This window comes from Osmerus eperlanus, chromosome 9, assembly GCF_963692335.1.
Source record: "Osmerus eperlanus chromosome 9, fOsmEpe2.1, whole genome shotgun sequence".
Taxonomy (NCBI): domain Eukaryota; kingdom Metazoa; phylum Chordata; class Actinopteri; order Osmeriformes; family Osmeridae; genus Osmerus; species Osmerus eperlanus.
Window position 1 is genome coordinate 14,335,812 of NC_085026.1, and position 19,173 is coordinate 14,354,984.

General features: G+C 49.7%; 2 protein-coding genes across 2 annotated transcripts in view; both read right to left on the bottom strand.

Annotated features, from left to right (window-relative positions):
• The window catches only part of LOC134026665 (A-kinase anchor protein 6-like), a 24,987-nt gene extending 8,039 nt beyond the window's left edge, over positions 1-16,948 (bottom strand). Inside the window, exons 1-5 of the mRNA XM_062469557.1 lie at positions 16,773-16,948; positions 14,127-14,560; positions 4,536-4,787; positions 2,980-4,095; positions 2,202-2,699 (exon numbers count right to left, since the gene is read on the bottom strand). Coding sequence (XP_062325541.1) covers positions 2,202-2,699; positions 2,980-4,095; positions 4,536-4,787; positions 14,127-14,504 — 2,244 coding nt within the window. The 5' untranslated portion in view covers positions 14,505-14,560; positions 16,773-16,948. The remainder of the gene's footprint in view (positions 1-2,201; positions 2,700-2,979; positions 4,096-4,535; positions 4,788-14,126; positions 14,561-16,772) is intronic.
• Positions 1-19,173, bottom strand: part of nubpl (nucleotide binding protein-like) — a 143,542-nt gene that overhangs the window by 79,829 nt on the left and 44,540 nt on the right. The window lies entirely within an intron of this gene.

Genomic DNA, 19,173 nt, shown 5'->3' on the forward strand with positions numbered 1-19,173 from the left:
TTGAGCGCAATGCTGTAATTGCATTCATGACCCCAAAAGAAATCCAATATGATGATATTTCTGTGATTCTGTCCGAAGCCTCTCCTCCTCATTATCTGAGCCTGATGAAAATCAAAGGTATATTGATATGAACAACCTTCCCTCAGTACTGACCAGGAGGAGAGGAGGAGGGAGAGGGGAGAGGACAGGACAGGAGAGAAAGGGGGAGGAGAGGAGAGGGAAGAGAGGAGAAGAGGAGAGGAGAGGAGAAGAGGCCAGGGTTGTATTGACGTTTCTGGACCTGACTTCTTAGAGCAGCTTTGATGTGGCTGAGACCGGGAATGAACGTGGAGCGGGCAGCCTGACTGAGAAGCCAACGGGTGTCTGGTTGAAAGGTAGAGCACTTCCTGTTGGACAGGGGGCACCAGAGGAGTGCCAGGGGCTGGCAAACAAGCAGCCCAGATCTAGCCAGGTCGTGTTCTGTCTCCCTCTCTTTCTATCACTCTCTCATCTCACATTCTTTCTTTCCCCTTTTTCTCTCCCTCCCTCTCTCTCTCTCTCTCTCTCTCTCTCTCTCTCTCTCTCTCTCTCTCTCTCTCTCTCTCTCTCTCTCTCTCTCGACTATCATTTGAACAGGCACACCAGCCTGGAATAGGGCCGTGCTCGGCCAGACCCCAACCCAGGCTCTGCTCTCATCCCTCCAATCCTTCTCGTCTCTTAGATTCTATTACTCTCATAGAGTTGATGATAAAATAACAGAGAAAGAAATAAAAGACGTGAGAGAGAGAGAGAGAGAGAGAGAGAGAGAGAGAGAGAGAGAGAGAGAGAGAGAGAGAGAGGGGGGAAGTCTGGTGTCTGGAGGCTGCGTCACACTTGACTAGGCCCCTGAGATGTGGCGGTGGAACCTTCAGCTGCCAGCTGTCTGTTGCCATGAGGATGAAGCCATCTCCAGAGGGCCGCATGCTAATCTCATCAATCACCTCCCAGGGTGACACTCATCAGTTCAGGTGGCCCTGTCTCACTGCCTACATCACTGTATCACAGACTACATGTCTCACTGACTACCTGTCTCACTGACTACCTGTCTCACTGCCTGCTTAACTGTCTCACTGACTACCTGTCTCACTGCCTGCCTTACTGACTACCTGTCTCACTGCCTGCCTCACTGGGTACCTGTCTCACTGCCTGCCTCACTGACTACCTGTCTCACTGCCTGGCTCACTGACTACCTGTCTCACTGCCTGCTTCACTGTCTCACTGACTACCTGTCTCACTGCCTGTCTCACTCCCTTTCTCACTAACTCTCCCTACTTCAATACTTGACTCACTGCCTCACTGATAACAATATGTCCCACTGATTACTTCTACTGTCTCACAGACCCTGCTGGTGTAATTCTGTCTACAACCAGCAGAGAGCAGCAACAGCTCACTGTCCAGGACAAGTTTTCTCAAGGGATAATAAACTGTGGTGCGTCAAACACAAGCAGGGTGGTGTCCTGTCTCTTTCCGGCCTGGCTGCTGAGAGATCTCATCCTTACAGTGGGGAAGTAGGACGGTCACAGGAGATGAAGATGTAAGGAGTGAAGTTCCAATATTCTACTATAGAAAGAGGATTGAGTTACGGTATAATGGGGGGGTAACTGCCTGACAGGATAAACTGAACCTCAGACCGACTCCCTCTCTGACAAACTGACTGAGGGCTTCCAATACTGACCAGAATATGGTGTAAACCAGAGTTCATATAGGTAGTCTAGATGAAGCAGGATTCTAAGTTCTATGTGTGTTCTAAAGCAGGGTTCAAAAGTCTATGTGTTCCGAAGCTGGGTTCTACGTCCTCTGTGTGTTCTAAAGCAGGGTTCTAAAGCTGTGTCGACGGGACAGTTATTCCACAGCGCTTGATGACATTGGAGCAAAGCTGTCTGTATTTGTTCAGGTCTAATGTCACATTACCATCTACAGCACGGCAGCCAGGATTGATCTGCTCTGCATCCCTCCATCAATCATTACTATAGCCCTAATCAATACACCATCTGGTCATTAAAACTTGACCTTTCAAACAGAGAGCAATGATCTAATGGATATATTATGATAATAAAAATAATCCATACCAGCATAAATAAACACCCCATTCCCGTTTTAAGTATAAAATTGAGGCCATTCACATTATCCATAGTTATTCATTGCATTATTGTTCCCCAACAACAAGACAGATGGTTCCTCACCTCTATCTTTCTCCAGATGTCAGGATGGTTGTGGTCCTGGTGTTGGATGTCCTCCAGGAGCTGGAGGATGAGGGGCTGTCCGCTGCGGGCACAGTCCAGGGGAGAGGCTCTGTTCTGGGACCGGGGGAGCTCCCCCCTCCTGGAGTCTCCTCCAGAAGAGCTCCAGACCTCGTCCTCGGACTGCAGGTCGCTCAGGGGCCCTGACTCGATGCTGTCGTCCAGGGAGGGGGCCATGTCGCTGGAGGAGGAAGGAGAGAAGCGGCCCACGTGGAGAGGCCTCCTGTGGGGTAGGTGGAGGAGGTGGGGCTGGTGGTGGGGCTGGTGGTGGGGCTGGTGGTGGGGCTGGGGGGGTAGGAGAGGCGGAGGTGGGCCTCTGAGGTGGGCCTCTCCTCCGGTGTCCTCGCCCGTCTCCTCGCTGTCCCACTCGGGGTTGAGCTCCGTCAGGTCCCAGTCGTCCACATCCTGGAGGTGCTCCTGACCACAGCTCTGACCCGGCTTCTACAACAAGGAAAAGGGCGACTTATTGGCAGACTGATTGAAAGTAAATTGGTAAATTAGATGTATTAACTAGCTGGTTCATTGGTTGATTTAATTATTAATCGTTTGAATGACATTATGGAGACCGTCCAAGACAATGCAAACATTATTAACACTTGTGTGCAAGATGAGTCATAACACAATAGTATTTTAGAGCTTTTCTCTACACAGTCTAGTTCCAGGTTGACAGCAGATTTCATCCATTCCGACAACCAGAAACAGAATAACAGTGTCTCCTTACCCATGGGATGGCCTGAGCCAGGCTCTCCAGTTTCATCGCCAGCATCTCCGTCTTCCGGAGCTGGGCAGGCAGGGCCAGGAACTCCTCCGACCCGTACCAGCGCTCCCTCTCTGGGCTGGCCCCCGCCTGCACCTGGGCCCCCTGGAGCTCTCTCTGCCTGAGGATCCAAACTGCAGCCTTGCTGGGGGGGCAGGGGGAGGAGCCGTCGTCCTGGCTCTCCTGGTCTGAGGAGAGGGGGTCTCTGAGGGGGGAGGGAAGGGGGCTGTCCTGGTCACTCTGGGGGTTTCGCCCTGGGGGGCGACCAGCCTCGGAGATGCTCCTCTGCAGGGGGAAAGGGGCTATGACCCCCCCAGGTTTGGGCCCCTCCCTGAGGCTCTGCTTTCGGCTCCTCTGCAGGTTCTTGCCGTTCATAGCTTGCAGGCTCTCGTACGATTGGCTGGCGTTTGCATTGGGGTACACGCTGTCCAGCTCCAGCCAGAACTTAGAGCGATCCGGAGGATCCAGGAGGGAGGGGGTGCTCCGGCTCAGTTCGGCCTGGAACTGGAGGCCCGGAGGCAGGCTGGATCTGTGAAAGCTGCCCCCTGGGTGGGTGTAGTGGAGGTCGTCACCCTCCAGGTACATAGCCCTCTTGGGGGGAAGAGAGGGCTGGGTGGGGGACACTTCGCTGCTCACCACCCCCTGGAGAGGACGCTTTGAGAGCGAACTCTCACTCTGAGGCGTACTGATACCGCAGTGCATTGTGGGTACGGACAGAGAGTTGTCGTCTTTTTCCACACAGGCGGGCGTGTCCTCGGAGGCGCTAGGCACCACCCTCTCTTTGGATACGAGGCCCTGATTGGAGGACAGGTTCTCGGCGGCGATGGTGAGGAGGTCGACGCTCTGGAGGAGCTCTGGGAAGTCTCGCTGGAGCTCAGGGTAGGAACACCTCGCCTCCTGGGCCTGCGGACCTTCCTGTGACCCCTCCTGGCCCTGGCCTCGGGCCTCTGCGTCGTCACTGGGGCTGTAGTCACTCAGTTCGTAGGCAGTGATGCCACAGTCCAGAGAGAAGTAGTCCTGGCTGCACTTGATGGTCAGCTGACCACTGTCGTCCACCTCAGTCAGCGCGTCCAGGCGAGTCTGCAGACAAAGCAGAATCTTGTTCATGTTGAGACAAATTTGTTATTGAAATAGTGTCATCAACCTAGAGATGTTCACTTAGTGTTTTCAACTATCTTAAAGCTACTCACACCATGTCGTCATACAGTCTGAAATGAGTCAAATAAAAAGGCAGTTCTTGTGTTTTTTTTGTGTTTTTTAAGATACAGTTTCATTATCAAACACATAGTTGGATTCATTAACTTTTTTGTTCAAATCTCACCTTTTTTCAACCACATAATTAGGAAATAGTGTCTTTATAAAAAACTTTTTTTATTTATAATTTATTTTTGTTGTTCTTGTGTATTCCACAAGGTGGCGACAGTCTTTCGTGATGTGAACAGCAGGGTTTAGAAATCTTGCAGACATTTGAGGGCGAGGTCGCCAAGCTGTGGTGCATTCTGGGAAATGTAGTTTCTAACCTGGTCATGGTCCTGAGAGAAGGCCTGCAGAATGTCGGTCTGCCTGGTGTAGTTGCCGTTGGAGTCCTGCAGCCCCTGAAGCAGCCTCTCCTTGAGCACCAGGACGGACACCCTCAGCTGGTGCCACAGGAGCTGAACGCTGCGGATGTCGACGATGATGTTCACCGAGTAGGACAGCAGCTTCAGAGAGAACTCCGTCTCCAGCAGCGCGTGGATCTGCTCCACGTGGTCTGAGATGTCCTCACAGATGTCCTGGACACGTGCATGGACAGACACGCAAACACACACATTCAGACACCCACACACACATACACAAGAAAAGGGGACAATTCAGCAAACAATTCAGCAAAAGTAAAGAGTATGTGACAAAGATAAAGTCATAGCAAAACCGTATATTGCTCTACAGTACACTAACCACTCACTTGAATCTACCATGAAATTGTTTTATTCCAATTCTACCTACTAGCTCATGCGTATCCAGGTCACAGGTTCAAATTTCCCCCTGTATGTCATTTGGGATGAAAGCGTCTGCTAAATCAATCCACAACTATTACTATTCCTCATCCAACTCATCAAGCAACTCATGACTGTCCTGGCAAGCTCCCTTCAGTCCTGATGATCCTAACAGCAGCAACCACACCACGAACTGAAAGAACTCTACCAGAGGGCCCTCGACAGAAGCAGAACTGACACAGAGAGACAAACACATCCTCTCGTGTCAGAGACGTGAGTCAAACTCACATGGACAGTGGGCTTGATGACGCTGATAGAAATAAATTAGATGAAGGCAGAATATGCAGCACGTAAGAGTCAAACAGTGTCCTTTGCTTTATTTTATGCAGGCCTGGATTAGAATCTGGTTTTGGAAAGATCTGTGCTGTTCTACTGTACCAGTTCCAGCATGGCAGATCTGGTCATGGCTGGTCAACCTAGCCCCTCCCAGCCCCTCCCAGCCCCTCCACCACTCCTTCCAGCCCCTCCCAGCCCCTCCACCACTCCTTCCAGCCCCTCCCAGCCCCTCCCAGCCCCTCCCAGCCCCTCCCAGCCCCTCCCAGCCCCTCCACCACTCCTCCCAGCCCCTCCCAGCCCCTCCTAGCCCCTCCTAGCCCCTCCCAGCCCCTCCCAGCCCCTCCCAGCCCCTCCACCACTCCTCCCAGCCCCTCCCAGCCCCTCCCAGCCCCTCCCAGCCCCTCCACCACTCCCAGCCCCTCCACCACTCCCAGCCCCTCCCAGCCCCTTCCAGCCCCTCCCAGCCCCTCCCAGCCCCTCCCAGCCCCTCCACCACTCCTCCCAGCCCCTCCCAGCCCCTCCCAGCCCCTCCCAGCCCCTCCCAGCCCCTCCAACCACTCCTTCCAGCCCCTCCCAGCCCCTCCCAGCCCCTCTCAGCCAAACAGCAGTTGACCAGCAGACCAATAAGGGAGGATACTTCACCCTCTCTCCTCAGGTCTGTCCAATCACGTTGCTTAATAAGGGACTACAGTGATATTCTGTATTTATGGAGCTGACGGTATACAGTATGTTCAGTAACAGCTTGTCTATGAAAGGTCTTACAGTAACAGGATAACTGTCCCAGGCTCTATCTGGTCCTAGCTGGCTGTCACCTTGACAACTGGCTCAAAGCCTGATCCAGAGACCAGTTATAATTTTAAGAGGAGGGGGTGGTGGTTGGGGGGGAGAGGCACGGGAAATGGGGGGGGGGTTGATATTAAAGAACTAATTTCAGACGTTGTAAAACCATCCAGGGAGACGTCAAGCTGGCACGCCAGACAGGCAGACTCCTGGGATAAAACCCTCTTCTGACTGTCTTGAAAAGTCTGCCCTGAAAAGCCCTGAGTCATCCTAGAAACCTGACCTACTTCCCCCTGTTCTGGCGGACACACAACAGTCACCATCTCCCGGCCTGGAACATCTGATTATAAAGCTGTCACTTGGTCTTCCTCCTTCCCCCAGACCAAACACAACAGTCCTATCCTTCCTTCTTTAAGAAGACAACAGCAGCTATACAGAAGCTGGAGGTTTTGATATTTTCAAAATGACAGCAGATGTTTTTCCACAGCCAACCAGTCTATAGGCAATTGACACGGTCTGGAGAAATAATAATAATAATGATATTGCAGCAAGTCAGTCACAGTACCAGGAATGTGATGTAGCAACATGTAATCCCTCCAGCCCTGATGGTGTTTGTGGTTTTATATTGTTGTCCCTGTGAAGACTGGAGCTCATGTAAGTCAGCATGTGTTTAGTCAGGCATCCGGGCTTAGATTACCTTTCACCTTTCACCCCTTCCCACCACCTTGCCTGTGGACAGTGACACACACACCAACACATACACACACACACAAACCGAGACACAATCACACACCAACCCACAAACACACATCAACACACAAACACACACAAACGGTTGCGGGGAAGGACTTGCTCTCCTCAGAGGAACAGAGAGGGCTTTGCACCAGTGATGGAGGCTTTCCATGACAGTGAAAGTCACTCGCTACAGAACAGTCACATGAGGAGAGAGCCAGCCCTGCTGTGTTTGGGTGTACAGTGGTCTGTCAGAGCTTTTATTTTAAGTTTGGCAACATGCACTCTGACCTGGCTGCAGTCTGGTGTGAGCAGGTTCATACCCTTGCAGCTCTCCAGTAATCTGACCTCTCTGCAGCATGGAGCTTCTGATGAGCAGTATTGTGTTTCTGTGAGGCAGGACCCAGCAGGACCACAACAGAACCACAAAAAGACCACAACAGGACCACAACAAGACCACAACGGAACAACAAGAACACAATACTGTGTTCACACCGAACGCGAAGCAAATTATTCACACTGCGAGATTACAAGTAAAATTGGCGCGCGTCTCTCGCTTGAGATGAAAACTTTTTGCGAAAAATTCGCGTGACGCTGTGTCGCGAAGGTTTATCAATGTTGAGATGTCACTGACGTTTTAGAAGGAATGGAGGGCAAGAGAATTGTAGCTGTCTGTGGACATCCTCTGCTATATGACACTACTTCATATTTGTTTAGAATGGTCATTTCGGACATAGTTCGAAGGAGCTCACTCCCTTCAGCACCAGTTGAGACAAATAAAATACACCTGTAGTAAATATCCAAAACACTAAAACTGTCTCCAGTCTTACAGGGTTACTGTACTTTAACCTTAAGCCCCCCTGCTACAGTCACTAAGGTGTCGTCATAACAACACACTAACAACAGAGCACCTCTGGGAGGGCAGGCAGGATCTTGGCACGAGTACTTCCTGCTCCGCAAATAAACCCACTGGCATCCCTGAATGTAGGTCAAACACATAGCCGGCAGCTCGTCTTTGACCCATCACACACACACACATGTACACATACACACACACACTCACACAAGGCTAATAAACTCATTTGTCTAGTGTAGCAGAGGAGCCTGCTATTAGCCAAGGCACCAGTGACTAAGCAACAGTCTATCTGAGTTGCTGTTATTGTATCCTGCCATAGAGATATCCTCATAACAGTCACCATATCATCTCCTACACAAGTCCTGGGAAGAAAGGCCAGGCTAACTAGTCATGTGCTGTACATAGACATTCAAGTGTTTGAAGTTTCTAAAGAAGCACATGTTATTTTAACAGCTGTTTCTGGATCTGTTACTGAACTGCATAGACATGACAGGATTCTGATGATGAAAGAATTTACATGCAGCACATACATACACGTACACACACACACACACATGCACAAACTAAAACACATACACAAAAACACACATGCACACATTAAAATCAACCCACAAACACACACAGACACTGAAATACAGGCACACATTTGTTAATTGTAAGACCATTTTAATGAGAAGAATCTCACAGATCCATTCAACATACCACACTGAAATTTCAAAACACGCAACATTCTAAACAAACTGCCATGACTGTGGCATGACCGACACGTTCAGAAACCATTCATTCAAACAGACTCCTAGCAGAGCTGTTAGTCTTCCCCTTACCCGTCGCAAACATGAGAAACAAGGTTTAATTTCTCCACAGATTTCCAATCAGATGAGTGGGTTTGCAGCAAAGCTACAAGGCTAGCACTGTCACACAGTCCTGGTGTGTTGGTTAGACGTCTTGGTCTGCTCTGGTGTGCTTGGTCTCCCATGTGCTAGCTAGGGTGGGTGGTGTCACTGCCCACCCCCCTTACCCCCTCCCCCCCCTCTCTTGACCTCTTTCTCTTCGGAGGAGGAGCTCCAGACAACATTTGGGGGGTTATTTTAGGCTACAAACTCCCCCTCATGTAGACTCCTCTTTAAACCCCCCCACCCCACCCCTCATTCCTCCTCAGTTAGCCCTCCTAGAGGCAGCTGAGGCAGGGCAACAGAGTGTGTGGGGGAGTCAGGCGGCAGAAGGGTTGGGTGGGGGTGGGGTGGGGGGTGGTAGTCAAGGACATCTCCAGGGAAACCGGTCAGTGTCCAATCTGATTTGATACGTGCCCTTGTTTGTTAAACCAGCTGTGATTAACGTTGGTAACTTTGTTGCATAACTTACAGTATAACTAACAGTAGGGTTGATCTGCAGGGGCCTCTCTCCCTCCCTGTGGGTGACATTCACAGTACTATACTGTATGTGTATACTGTGGTTCTGTTCTGAATCCAGTATGTCAGAAGTTGCCAATGCTACTGTATACGGTAAGCTGTCAGCCGGTCCAGACCCTACACAGTAACCTGATCCAGAGCAGAGAGAGGGGAGATCTCATAAAGCAGGTCCACACTCGGTCCCTGGTGTTGCAGTGAGAGAAGCCGCAGACAGACACACAGGAGAGCGAGCTGCTCGGTGCCCTCCTGGTGGTTTAGGGGCATTACGTGTCACCCCCCACCCAGCTTGCTCTCCAAGCGTCGGGTGAGGATCTCCAGAGGAGAGGCGAGGACGAGTGGAAAGGAGGAAAGGAGGGGATGAGAGTACTGGAGGGGCAGAATTCCTGGGATTCTAGGCGTATCTGGGATGACATCAGTGATTATAAATGTGTTCAGACAGCTGCTAGACACCACAGGCTCACACACACACACACACACACACATACATACATACATACACACACATACATACAGTTATGGGGAAGTATAAATAAAGCTGGAGGAGCTTGAACTTGCGGCTGGGAGTGTGTGTGTGTGTGTGTCACCACTGCAACCCAGTCCCCAGCCCTCTCCACATTCTACAGGCAGCTGTTACATGGTTGGGTGGGTGGGGCCTTAGTTGGGCGGGGAGGAGGGATGTAATACACTGATACAGCTCTATGTTCTATACACGGCATCTGTACCTACACAGGGGCATACGAAAGTCATATATCTATTCAATACAGGAACAGTGATAGCCATGTGTACTTTTCTATTCTACTCAATTCTGGCTACTGTTACCTCACACAATAACAGTAAAACAGTAAAACAGAAGTGAGGCTGAGGCCGGGGGTACAGCTGAGGTTAGCTGAGGTTGAGGGCGGCAGAGTGTCTGCTGTTCTCTGGTGCTAATAGAATAACCCTGCTATGACAGCATGTCAAGGGCAGGACACACCCTCAGTCTGGCTAAATATAGAGGAGAGGAGAGGAGAGGAGAGGAGGAGAGAGGAGAGGAGAGGAGAGGAGAGGAGAGGAGAGGAGAAGAGAGGAGAAGAGAAGAGAAGAGAGGAGAGGAGAGGAGGAGAGAGGAGAGGAGGGGAGGAGGAGAGGAGAGGAGAGGAGAGGAGAAGAGAGGAGAGGAGAGGAGAGGAGAGGAGAGGAGAAGAGAGGAGAGGAGAGAAGAGAAGAGAAGATGAGAGGAGAGGAGAGGAGAAGAGAAGAGAGGAGAGGAGAAGAAAGAAGCCTAAAACAGAGTAGAGTAAAGCAAAATTGTGTTAGCCCCACCATGAAACGAGCAAGAAAATTGTGTATTCTATGGTGTATGTATTCACATTGAAATTCAGACATTCATTTAAGCCACACAACTGTATGGATTACTTAAATAGTGTTGCAAATATCGTAGAACCATGTCAGAATGTCAAAATGCAAGAATTTACATTTTGGGACAGGTCAAGTTCAGTTTGGGACGGTTAATTTTTCCTTCGGGACGGTACTGGGACAGTGGGGAAAACAGTGATCTGCGAGCCCCAGGTACGCAGTAAGCAGGACAGGCCATGGTGTGGATTATATGATTGTGTCTTTTCTACCAGCCTCAGAGTCAACACTGCAGAGCCGAGACCACACTGTGGCTCTCTGGAACACCTTGAGCAAGTCACATCACAGATCAATAGTGGGAGTTTGCACGACTAGAGACTTCTGTAGCTACATCTACAGTCATGTCCTCCTCTGATTCTCTTCGGAGGAAACATTCTGTAGGAATATACATACTCACCACTAGAGGTCAGGGTAACGCTAGGAACTGGTGTCGAGCTCTCGGTGATGTCAACACTTAGAGCCATGTTCTCTGAACTAGAGGTACGTAGTCCAGTCAGGACACTGAGCAGGCCCAGACATGACAGTCTGTCTGAGTCACCCTCCTCACAGAACCACACTGAACCCCAGAACAAAGACACCATTCACCAGCCTGGGTCCCGCTGCTCACATGACCACACACATAAACACACACATGCATACACACGCACATACATACGCACTTACACACTCACATACATACACACACACATACACACACACACACATACACGCCTCAGCTGGAGAGCTCTGTCTGCATGAGGGCAGGGTGTTGCAAGGTGATTCTGTCTGCAGAGGGAGTTAGGGAAGGTTCCAGAGAGAGGTCTCATCTGTTGACAGAGCTGTAGAGGTGACTGAGACGAGCCCAGGTAAAATGATGTCAGCTGTCTACTGAAGGAATGGAGGTCATGTAGGCTACATACTGAAGTATCTAACTAGGACAGGCCCAAACCAAGTTCCACCAGTGAAACACAGACTACCACTCAGAATAGGGAGGTTGTGACTGTAGAACCTCCTTCAGATTGTGTGCTGGCTACGTGTGGGTGTCCGATAGGCTGTTCTCTAACCGGATCTCTTCTTGATTAAACACTGTGGAAATATTCACTGTGTGTGTGTGTGTGTGTGTGTGTGTGTGTGTGTGCATGCGTCCGTGTGTGTGTATGCGTCCATGTATGTGTGTGTGTGTGTGTGTGTGTGTGTGAGATGACTCAGCCTTTGGAGGGAGCGATTTCTCCACTCTCCTCTTCACATGCTCCCCGACACAGAACACAGGCCCTGGATCAGATTCCCTCCCTGTAACCCTAATCACAAGTACTAGTGGCTGACTAGTCACTGACTCCAGACCAGCCTCTCCAGCAGTATCCTGCTCCCCAGGCCCCAGATGCTACATGTTTCATTCACATTCATCGGATTTTCTGCTCAGCCAGTCAGAGAAGCACAGACAGAGTCAGAGACAGATGTAGAGGCAGAGGCAGAAACAGAGGCAGATGCAGCTACAGAGGCAGAGGTCTAAACAGAAGCAGAGTGCAGGAACAGAGAGTAGACAGGGATGTTATTCTTAGACCACCACATCAGGGAGCAGCTCGCAAAGGAACTGAGTGGCTCTGTTCTAAATAGAACCCTGTGTGGGTCTGTTCTAAATAGAACCCTGTGTGGGTCTGGTCTAGATAGAACCCTGTATGGGTCTGGTCTAGATAGAACCCTGTATGGGTCTGGTCTAGATAGAACCCTGTATGGGTCTGTTCTAGATAGAACCCTGTGTGGGTCTGTTCTAAATAGAACCCTGCATGGGCTGGCCTAGATAGAACCCTGTGTGGGTCTGTTTTAAATAGAACCCTGTGTGGGTCTGGTCTAAATAGAACCCTGTGTGTGTCTGGTCTAGATAGAACCCTGTGTGGGTCTGGTCTAGATAGAACCCTGTATGGGTCTGTTCTAGATAGAACCCTGTGTGGGTCTGTTCTAAATAGAACCCTGCATGGGCTTGTCTAGATAGAACCCTGTGTGGGTCTGTTCTAGATAGAACCCTGTGTGGGTCTGTTCTACATAGAACCCTGTGTGGGTTTGTTCTAGATAGAACCCTGTGTGGGTCTGTTCTAGATAGAACCCTGTGTGGGTGTGGTCTATATAGAACCCTGTGTGGGTCTGTTCTAAATAGAACCCTGTGTGTGTCTGTTCTATAGAGGCAGAGCAACCATGCAGGGTTGCCCCAAGCTGGTGTCCCAGCAGTGCGCCAGTCTGCTGTAATGCTTCATTACCCCAGCAGAGGGGGCAGCAGCCTGTATCTAACACTTCACAGCCTCAGGGCAAATACTGCACTCTACTGGAGGGCTAGCTACTTATGTTACCCAGGCTGGGAACATAAGGGTGGCCTTGTGTCAGCCGGATGTACACCAGAGCGGGTAGTGCTTTAAGCAAACTAGCACTACAAGGGAATAGTTTAGTGGTTAGAGCACCTGCAATGCATCCCGTGCACTGCTTGAATAAGTTGTTATGGACTGATAAACAAATACATGATACTTTCTATTCTGCACAAAACAGTCAGCCCGTCGTGACCATGAAAGGTCTAGCCAGACGATGGGTCAAAGCTGGCAATGACGCAACTCAAAACAAAATCTCTGCAAACCATAAAACGTATGACAGTATGCGGCATCTGAAACAGTACTGCATGGGAGATTAGAGATTAGCAAGATTAACAGAGAAGTTGATGTCAACACTGAAGGATGACCAGAGCGGGATGGTACAAATTGAAAAGTGGTATCTGATGACTTGACTACATAACCCCCGTTATGTAACCCTGGACTAGGTCACAGGCAGAAGTGAGGGCCTCTCATTATTTTATGATGCTCCAAATGGAATCCAGTTATGACACTGGCTCTGAGGTCGTTCATGCAAACACACACACACGCACTGTTCTGTACTGAAAATAGACTACAGATAGACTATAGACTGCAGGGGATAGAATAAATCTGAAGTAGAGCACTTGACTGCAGATCATAATGTTGCAGGTTCAACTCCCCACCTGTTGGTCGCTTTGGATTAAAGTGTCTGAAAGACTGACACTCAAGAAAAATATTTTCTTAATTTTTTATATAACTATAGAATTTCAACTGTACAGAACAATGGGACATGACAATCAAATATATATTATTATGGGAGAGCCATTTTAGCTAGCTGGTCTGGACAAATTAATCTAGTCTTGTGATCAACAGCAATTTCCTTGTTTAATCAGTGTTGATTGGTTGTCATAATCCAGTGAGACTATTGGCTAGAAAACGGATCAATCCTCTCTTTCTCCATCTTTGTCTTTTTTATTCTCTCTCTCTCTCTCTCTCTCTCTCTCTCTCTCTCTCTCTCTCTCTCTCTCTCTCTCTCTCTCTCTCTCTCTCTCTCTCTCTCTCTTTCTTTATCTCCCCCCACCTCTCTCTGGGGAGGTGAATCTAGATCCCTGCTCTCTCCCTCACAGTTCTGAGTGTAGGAGTTTCAGCCTCACTCGCTCACAGGCCCAGAGCAGCTCCAAGCCTGTTACAGCCATCCCATCACAACCAACCAACACCAGCACACATCAGTGGTCTTTACAGGGTAAGAAACCACACCCTGAATTGTGTGAGTGAGTGTATGTGCAAGTGTGTTTTGCATGTGTGTGTGTGTTGTCCTTACCTTGAGCTGAACTAGGTGCACATCCACGTGCCTGTTCTGGGAGTCCAGGTGGACGGAGTGTGTGAGGTCGCGGACCCTCTCTGAGGTGTTCCTCAGCCAGGTCTCAATCTCCGGCAGGTGAAGAACCACCTTCCAGTCCGCCCCCGTGTGCAGGGGAGGGGGCTTCCGAGACCTCTGAGAGGGGTCTCTCTCACGGGGGGGCGAGTCCAGGCCAGGGCTGCCCTTGCTGGGCCCTGGAGCGAGGCCTGGGGAGGCTGGGGAGGGGGTGTCCTCCAGGTCGTGGGGGTCACCTGATGGGGGGTCCAGGGTGGGCGTAACGGAGGTGATCATGGGGGAGGGGACCTCACTAGCGAGGGGGGAGGTGGCAACCTCGTTCATGGTCTAACACAACTGTCTCAGCTGCAGTACTACGATGGATGGGTCCTCGAAATCAGCTGTAGAGGGAGGGAGGGTTGGAGGGTTGGAGGGAGGGAGGGTTGGAGGGAGGGAGGGAGGGAGGGAGGAGGGAGGGAGGGAGGGAGGGAGGGAGGGAGGGAGGGAGGGAGGGAGGGAGGGAGGGAGGGAGGGAGGGAGGGAGGGAGGGAGGGAGGGAGGGGAAAAAAGATACAGGACATTAATCAGTAACTGTGGTGAGACCACAGACAGGACACAGAGAGAGGGAGAGAGAGAGATGGACGAGAGGAATGAGTGAAAGAAGAAGCTCTGAAATCTCGAGTCATCAGCAGCAAACATACAGTCCACTGCTCACATTTATGTTGACCTTGAAGCACAAGGCCCTTATCTGAGAAAAACAACAACTGGGACCAGTGGATGTGAGGAAGGAAAGAAGGAAGGAGGGAGGAAAGGATAGACATATACATTTGTAAGACTAGAACAGCCAGATATGTTTAATTCATGAAGAGAAAAGCCTAGTGGGTTATTACACATGCTAATACAAAAGCCGACCCTTTCATGCTGCGCTGAGGGAGAACCACCCAGCCTGTTCTGTATGACAGCTAATATTAGACTGGACATGATCACCCTGCACCTAGCAAGGTGTGTAGGGGGAAGGAAGGAGGGAAGGGGAGAGAGAGAGTTGGGGTGGGGTATTTCATTATAGACAGAGCGGGGTTGGGTGGGGTGGGATGGGGTGGGGTGGGGGGTGCAGAGGGGGTTGTATTTCATCTTCTTTCTAATTCTCTGTGATGACAATGACTACCAAACCAGCCAGCCCAACAGTGAGTCACAGTCAGCCAGGTTGGTTCGGCTGTTTCCATCTGAAATGTCCCCTAGTCACACCTACCTGTCCATAGGTCATACATGTATCATACGTGTTTTAATCAAAGACATGACAGACTGCAATACTGGAACCCAGGCTTCTCTCCGTAATTCCTGTTAAATCACAGACAGTGTTTAATCTGAGACCTAATCTTGCTTTAATACAGATCATCTCCTCTTCTCTCATTCAAACCCTGGTCTAACCAATCAGAGAAGGATCTGGTCTCCGTTCAGATAACATTACACTATAGTTACTATGTCATAGCTACTATGACACCCCAGCACTGCTGGGCCTGACTCGCTGCCTCACTCTGCCTCCTTCTTTTACTGTCCTACTGTGACTCACACCAGCCTCTAGGAAGGCTGGAGAAAACAAATCATACACACACACACACACACACACACCCAGCCTCTTTCTGATGTCTCTGTGAGAGGTGACGAGGGGCAGTGTGTCTTTGGAAATCAATGGCAGGGATGAGCAGAGCTTCCGGGTTGGTTGATTATGCCGCTATTGCGGTTACTGTCCTGCTCCACCAATAAGAGTGTAATGTTGGTGAGTGATGAGCCAATTAGATGACTGTATTACCTTGTGACCTTTCTATCTCCTCAGGAAATATCACTCAGCTCCTCCTTCATTTGACAAAGCCTTCCACTGCTGATAAAGTAAGCTGGTGACACATATATCTACGTATACTCACACACACACACACACACACACAAACAGCCAGACACACGCCTAGACAGACAGAGCCAGAGCCAGACACAGAGACCTTGTACATATAAATCAGCCCAGCCCAGTTACAGAGTCTCTGCCTGCACCTCCTCCTGAGTCTCTCTCTTCCTGCCCCCTCCCCCTCTCCATCCCTCACCTCCATCCCTCCGTCTCTCCGCTTACCTCTCTCCAGCTCGTGTATCTCTCTCTCTCACACACACACACAGATGCAGATTGTCCAGTGTGTGGAAGTGCAGAGCCAGCGTTCTGCCCCAGGCCTGACAGCGTTCAGCCCACCTGCCTGCCTGTCTCCTCACTCCCCTCTCTGCTCCAGCATGTGCGCACACACACACTGTCAGATATCCCCAGAAGGGCTAACACACATCTGAACCTAAACCTGATACACTCATCAGCAGCGGCACACACACACACACACTATTTTCTCTACAAACAGCCCATGCACATTGTCCAACAGCATCCATATACCCTACTGTTTACACCTCCATGCGAGGTTTCTCTGCTCCTCACACACACGTAGACACAAACACAGATGAGCAGGAACACCAGCAAAAACCCACTCAGTCCTGATAGGAACATTAGAGCGATTATGGACAACATGACACTGACATGCTAACGAGCTAGCTCCACAGTGTGATCAGATACCTCCAGTAGCATACCTCAGAAACAGCTCCTAACATGGCAATCCCAGCACGCTAGCTCAGCACACTGGCTAATCCAGAACATTCCAGACACAGGAAGGATATTTCCCATCAGGTCCGGGGTGATGCAGATGACTAGAGTCCCTCTCTCCTCTGCTCTGCTCTCTGTGACAGAACCAGAGACAGACACAGCATTGCACTGGCGTCAGCTTGGCCATGTGTCTATGAGTGTGTGAGTGTGTGTGTGAGGAGAGAGAGTGAGAGAGAGCGAGAGAGAGAGAGAGAGAGAGAGAGAGAGAGAGAGAGAGAGAGAGAGAGAGAGAGAGAGAGAGAGAGAGAGAGAGAGAGAGAGAGAGAGAGAGAGAGAGAGAGAGAGAGAGAAAAGCAAAGCCACTCCCCTTTGGAATCAACATCCTCGCTCTCGCTCTCCATCTCTCCTCCTTCTTACCAATGACTACAGCCACAGCTCCCATTAGAGGAGAGTAAAGGATGATAATGATGACGATGATGATGATGAGGTAGACTGATCCTTCCCAGCGGGAGAGAGAGCATCGAAGGAACTGAAATACTTTCTATAGTGACAGAGGTGAACTGGGATCGGGTTTCTGTCTTTCTCCAACGTACAGTCATTAAAGAGACCACCACTTACAGTTCACATGGCCATAAGTCAGGAAGTGATGTAACCTGTCTTTGGACTACTTCCTATCCGAGGCGTGTCATTTCCTGTCAACAGTCCAGGGTGAGATCACCTTTCTAAAAAAATAACTCAAGCCTCACCCTGTGACGATGCCTAGCAGGGATGATGACCATCATCATAGAATTCCACAGACATTTCATGGAATTTCAAAAACATAACAGAATACATTTGGCATTTACAAATGATTATGTGATGTTAAATGTATTACTTAGTATCAGAAAGGAATTTTGATGTTTAGGTACCTATGAGCAACATGTGGTATTAACCACGCTCGTAATGAATCACCTAACCTCATTAATAACACAATCAGTCTTCTGTTCCTTTATGCCTGCTTCTCCCCATGTTCTGTCATGGCAACAAGCCTTCTGTTATAGTTGATAATGGGCCACAGAGCTAGGGTACATGAACAGCATAACCACTCAAAACTCCCTCCCTCATCATCACTATTCTCTCTGAGTCTTCGGCAAACTAACAAGCATGTGTGGTGATGCTGCAGAGTTTTAATGAGGCTTGATTAGTGCTGTGTAAATAGGCCATGCCTGTAGTCCCTCTGGCTAGCAGAGCACAGCCATGTTCCCTCAGGTCACACAGAGCAGTCAACTTCAACCACCTGTACTAACACACACCCACACTCGTACTAACACATCTGCACTAACAAACACACACCTATCCCAACACACACACCTTTACTATCACACACACACACATCTGTGCTAACACACATAGATGTTTTCTACCTCACTCATCATCACAAGCTCTGCTGAGCGGTTCAGAAGACTTTCAGGTCCTTGTCTGGGATCCCAGTCATTCCCAGACTGCACTGCAGTCTTGCAGTTGTCAGAACCATGGCTATAAAGGCTTATATAATCTCACTCTGCTGGATGAAGGCTCACCAGCGTGCAAGCCCCCACACAGAGAAGCATGGATACATTTAGCTTCCAGAGCGAGCAGCTTAGCTGTTTCTGAAGCAGGACACAAATTCCATGGTGCAGCCTTAACAATCTGCAAACATCACAATGTCATTCTACTGCACATTAAGGCGTTGCAGGCACACACAGACACAAAGCAAACGCACACACACATGATGAGGGATTCATGTGGTAAGCCATGAGGGGATATCCTACACCAGGCCACCATGATGATGCAGGCTCCTCCCTGTCCAGTGCTCAGATGATGTCACTCAGCATCAGCAGAAAGAGAGAGCACTTCCAGGAAGACACAGCTACAAATATTAGACCACGCTGCTCTAACTACATCTCAGCCGAATTTCCACCCCAGCAATAACTCTCTGTGAGTGTGTGTGAGTGGTTGTGTGTGTGTGTGTGTGTGTGTGTGTGTGTGTGTGTGTGTGTGTGTGTGTGTGTGTGTGTGTGTGTGTGTGTGTGTGTGTGTGTGTGTGTGTGTGTGTGTGTGTGTGTGTGTGCGTGTGTGCGTGTGTGTGTGGGTGTGCGTCTGTGTCGTCAGCTACATATTTGAGCTGGGCAAAGTGAGAAAGTACTAATCGCTTTAGCATTAGCTTGACAGACGCAGGTCCAGGGTCAGCTAGAGTGGGGTCGGGGTGGCTGTATTATTACTGCCTGGGTTAAACATATGCTACGGTTAGCCATATTAGCTTAGCCTCATATTGGAAGGATAAGGTACAGGAACTCTACTAAGCAATGTTCATCAATGTTTCTAAATGTAATAACGTGAAACATTGTTTCAACAACGTTTGCTTTGACT